This window comes from Ipomoea nil, unplaced genomic scaffold, assembly GCF_001879475.1.
Source record: "Ipomoea nil cultivar Tokyo-kokei standard unplaced genomic scaffold, Asagao_1.1 scaffold1334, whole genome shotgun sequence".
Taxonomy (NCBI): domain Eukaryota; kingdom Viridiplantae; phylum Streptophyta; class Magnoliopsida; order Solanales; family Convolvulaceae; genus Ipomoea; species Ipomoea nil.
The window spans coordinates 710,466-715,325 of NW_017617762.1; the positions used below are offsets into that span (position 1 = coordinate 710,466).

Sequence of the window (4,860 nt, forward strand, 5' to 3'; positions counted from 1 at the left end):
AAGATCATTTCCTGCAGGCTTACTTGATATAATTTTAAAATTTTTTGCATTTAACCATTTCTAAATCCTATTGTAATTTTTCAATCAAGTCATATAAATTAAATAATTCTCATACTTCCCATCTCTATGTAGGGACAAATAGCCAAAGAACATAAAATTGGCCAAAAAAATCAAATTTCCAAACCAAATAAACAACAAATTATTAATTTAAACACATACCAATAACTACTTCAACAATGCAAAACAGTCCAACCTCTAGGCTCCCCAATCAGTATTACCATAATCAATTAGAACCACAGAGTGCATATCAATTGTATAGATAGAACGGAAGGAATCATTGTCAACTACTCAACAAGAATGGATTTTTGCCAAGAAATTAGAGCCATTAACTCAAATATCAAATGTCTTACAATGTGTATCAAGTACACAAAGGTTAAGTAAAATATTATTCAGTAATGATGATAATTTAAACAACAATTCCATTACCAAAATGGTTAAAGTTGAAAACAGTTTGAAACACTAAAGTTACTCATTTGTCATGCAGCACACCCAAAATGTCTTCATCCCTATACAAATGGTACCTGCAAAAATCCCGGGGAAAAAAAAAGATTCAAAAGGGCACAAAAAGCAAAAAAAAAAATTGGGAGAGACGTATGTATCTGTACGTATGATTATCATTTTTTGAGAAAATTAAATATCACTCACTCTTTATCATCCAATTTGACTTGTGTACCACCATAATCAGGCAAGAGAACATTATCACCTTCCTTGAGGGCTACCGGCACAACATTTCCAGACTTATCACGGAGACCAGGGCCGACCGCGACAACTTTCCCGGAGTTAAGCTGCATTCAATCCAAACCCATTCTCATATATAAGCAAACAGTCAAAATCAGACTTCACGAAAAGAGAGAACATAAACCCACTCCAAAATCCAATAAAAGATAGAATTGAACACTGACCTTGGAGGATTTCTCCGGCAGAAGGATCCCGCTGGTGGTCTTGGCCGGAGCGTTGATTTTCTCAACCAAGACTCTGTTGAGAGTCGGGGCAAGGCGTTTCCACGACATTTGCAGAGAGAGATTTTCGACCTGCGGTTGCAATCTGAGGAACGATTGAACGAACAGATATGAGATATGCTAAAGGTAGCAGAAGCTTCTAGGGTTTAGGGTTTAGGGTTTATGTTTCTCCTGTTTAAGAGATGGAAACTAATTGGGTTTGGTCAGTATGGTCCATTTAGAATTGTAATTGGGCTGGACGTAAAAGTATAGCTAAATGAAATCCGGTTGTTATACAGTGGACCATGGTCCATAGTGTTATGTGGACCATGATTGTCAAATAAACCTGTAATAGAATTAAAATGGTATTTTAGTGTATGTGAAAAATAAAATTAAAAGACATAGCTCATTCAATAACGTATTGTCAAATGAAACCATAGTGTAATTAAAATGATACTTTAATATTAGACCAAGACTATGTGGTCTAATGGTACCCGAATTGGACTTCCGTTTGAAAGTTGTGAGTTTGAGCCTCAGTGGAGCTAGTATATGAACAAATACTACAGATAATGACATATGTTTTCAAATGAACGTGGAGTGTAATTAGAATAATACTTATTTTATGGACCACATTACTACATTGGCCATGGTCCAGTAAAATTTGCCAATGAAAAATTAGAGATATTCAATTCACAATTTTGAGAAGTCTTTTATGGCATGTTTGGTTCATGGAATAGGTCAGGAATGGAATAACATTCCTTGGAATAGACCTATTCCATCGTTTGGTTGGATCATTTTGCCATGGGAATAGCATGCCTAGGAATGAGTTATTACCTTCGCAAAGTGAATAGTCATTCCTAGGGGGGCCTTGGTATTAGCTATTCCCGTGCCCTTGGGAATAGCTTTTATATCACAAATACCAAAAATACCCTTTGCACATTATATAATATTTATATTTATTTAATAAATATAGTTTATTATATAAATGTATATATTAAATTAATTATAATTTTTATCCATCAATTTATCAATATATATATATATATATATATATATATATATATATATATATATATGTAAATAAAAAAAATTAACTGTATAAGACTCCTTAATTATGGAGCATTGGCTCCTAAATTAAGTAGTCTGCTCATCTGCATGCCTAGCGGATGGGCATTCCAAGGTTGCCTAGCGGATAAGCATTGCAATTAAAGTTATATATTTGATTAGATCTTGACCGGGTTAGTTTGAAAACTAAGAAAATGAGTTTCATAAGTTATTTTAAAAAAATTTCTGTGTTTGGCTACTCAAAATAATAAAGTCAATGAAAATCATTATTCTGGACGACGACGACAACAACAACAACAACAACAAACAAACAAACAAACAAAACAAAAAACAAAAAAAAAAAATCCAATTTGACGGAAAATGTCTTCCTAAATTTTTAGTCATAAAATATTTTTTGAAAAAATTATTATTCCATCTCTCTTTTCTCTAATATCTCTACAAGCTAATTTTCATATGATTACTACCACCACTACCATCACTAACAACAACACCAACACCAACACCAACACCACCATCACTAACACCAACACCACCACCACCATCACTAACACCAACACCGCCACCACCATCATTAACACCAACACCAACACCGCCACCACACCACCACCACTAACACCAACACCACCACGAACACCAACAACACGATCACCACCACCATTACCACCATACAACCACCACGACATCTCCACCACCACCACAATCACCACCACACCCCACCACCACTATCATCATTACCATGCCACAAAATAACCACCACCCCAACACAACCATGCTGGTTTATTATTATTATTATTATTATTATTATTATTATATAACAAATAATGTGTTATTTTTTCAAAAAAAAAAATAATAATAATAATTCATTGGCATTTAAAAAATCATTAACTTAAAATTGTTATATATTAAGATTTTTTTACATTTTTTTTTTCTCTAAGTATTGGGATGACAATTTCAATCTGCCCTATAGATATCCATCAAAAGCCACCCTACATGGATTTTTTTTTTTTTTTTTGGTGATAGTTGGCAAATTATATCGTGCACTGCGGTGCATAATCGATTATGCACCGCGTATCAAAACGACGTCATTTTATTTAATGAAAAGAAACGGAATCCGTTTTGCACCGTTCCGCAAATATAACTCTGTTCTTTAGTTCCATTTTGTATACACTGCAGTTTCAGTTCAACACAACTACAGTTTTATTTCAATATAACTACAGTTTCATTCAATATTTATACACTCAAATATGTGAAAATGTTATTTAATTTTATTTTATATACACTATAGTTCCGATCATTTCGATATAATTACAGCTTCATTGTACAATATACACTCAAATATGTGAAATGTTATTCAGTTTCATTTTATATATACTACAGTTTCATTTCACCACAACTACAGTATCATTTTGATATAACTGCAATTTCATTTGATAATATCTACATCTACATCTACATACAATTCTAATAAGAGCCAATAATGTTAGGCCCTTAACTGGAACAAAAAAATGTCGGTCCTATTGTTTCTTAAAATGAATGGTTCATATTATACTATTGTTTCTTAAAATTAATGGTTCATATTATTTTTATTTTAGTATTTTTTATTGATTTTCCTTATTTACCCTCTATTATATTATTTTCTTCCCTTAAATAACCTAAATTCCGTTAGCATAAACTTTAGTAACGGAATATTCCGTTAAGTATTTATTATTTTAACTTACACATTAATTTCTATAAGAAAAGTCGTAGTTTCGAACCACATCCCAATTATAGTTGGCATAATTGTTAAACATATACTACGAATATGTTAAAATATATTTAAAATATATATAATATAAAATTTAACATAAACTTTGTTCAAATAATTAGTCTGACTAAATACATAATATTCAAAGTTAAGCATCAAAGATTATAAATCAAGAACTTTAAAAATCATTTGATCAGAAAAAAACTTAATATTCTTTTAATTATTTAGATCAGAAAAAAACTTAATATTTCAATTATACTTTTGCATTAATATTTTTTGTATGCATTTAAAAAAAAATCAATGATTGCACTATTGTTGATGAAAAGTATATACGCCACTTTATTACTCTTATTAAACTAAATAAAGTAGTAGCTACAACAAAAAACAATACATATGCATTTAATTAATTTAGAATTAGATGTCTATAATGCCTTTATTTAAAAAAAAATATTCATTATAAAAAATTTAAAAATAGATATAATTTCATTAGTTATATTATCTTTATTTTCTACAATTCAAAGATTCATTACCTTCAAATTTATCAATTTATTATATTCACTGCATTGTCCATTGTCTTCTTTTTACATTATCTTGTAATTAAATATCAAAGTTATAATACAAAATACATTATATATATTTATTTACCAAGTATTTTATACAAATATAATAAATATTAATATTTTGTTCAATACTTTCACATGGTAACCTACGACACACATCTCACAATGCATGAAACATGTAGGGGAAAACTACCACTACCAAATATCGATTAGAAAATTCAATAAATATTATCTTGCATTTATATATTTTGAATTACCGATTTAAATAAATAAATTCAATATTTATTTACATATGCATGAACATCTCCGATATGCATGTCCACCTTGCAAGGTGGACACGGTTCCATAGCATAATTTGCCCACTTTATTACTTTTAAACTAAATAAAGTAGTAGCTACAACAAAAAATAATACATGCATTTAATTAATTTAGAATTAAATGTCTATAATGCCTTTATTTAAAAAAATATTCATTATAAAAAATTTAAAAATAG

General features: G+C 29.9%; 1 protein-coding gene across 1 annotated transcript; it reads right to left on the bottom strand.

Annotated features, from left to right (window-relative positions):
- Positions 1 to 362: 362 nt before the first annotated feature.
- LOC109185543 (10 kDa chaperonin, mitochondrial-like) lies at positions 363 to 1,186 on the bottom strand. Its single transcript, XM_019335481.1, has 3 exons — positions 963 to 1,186; positions 706 to 845; positions 363 to 581 (listed from the first exon to the last, which is right to left on the bottom strand). The coding sequence occupies exons 1-3, from the start codon at positions 1,068 to 1,070 to the stop codon at positions 530 to 532; spliced, it is 300 nt and encodes a 99-aa protein (XP_019191026.1). The 5' UTR covers positions 1,071 to 1,186; the 3' UTR covers positions 363 to 529.
- Between the last annotated feature and the right edge of the window lie 3,674 nt (positions 1,187 to 4,860).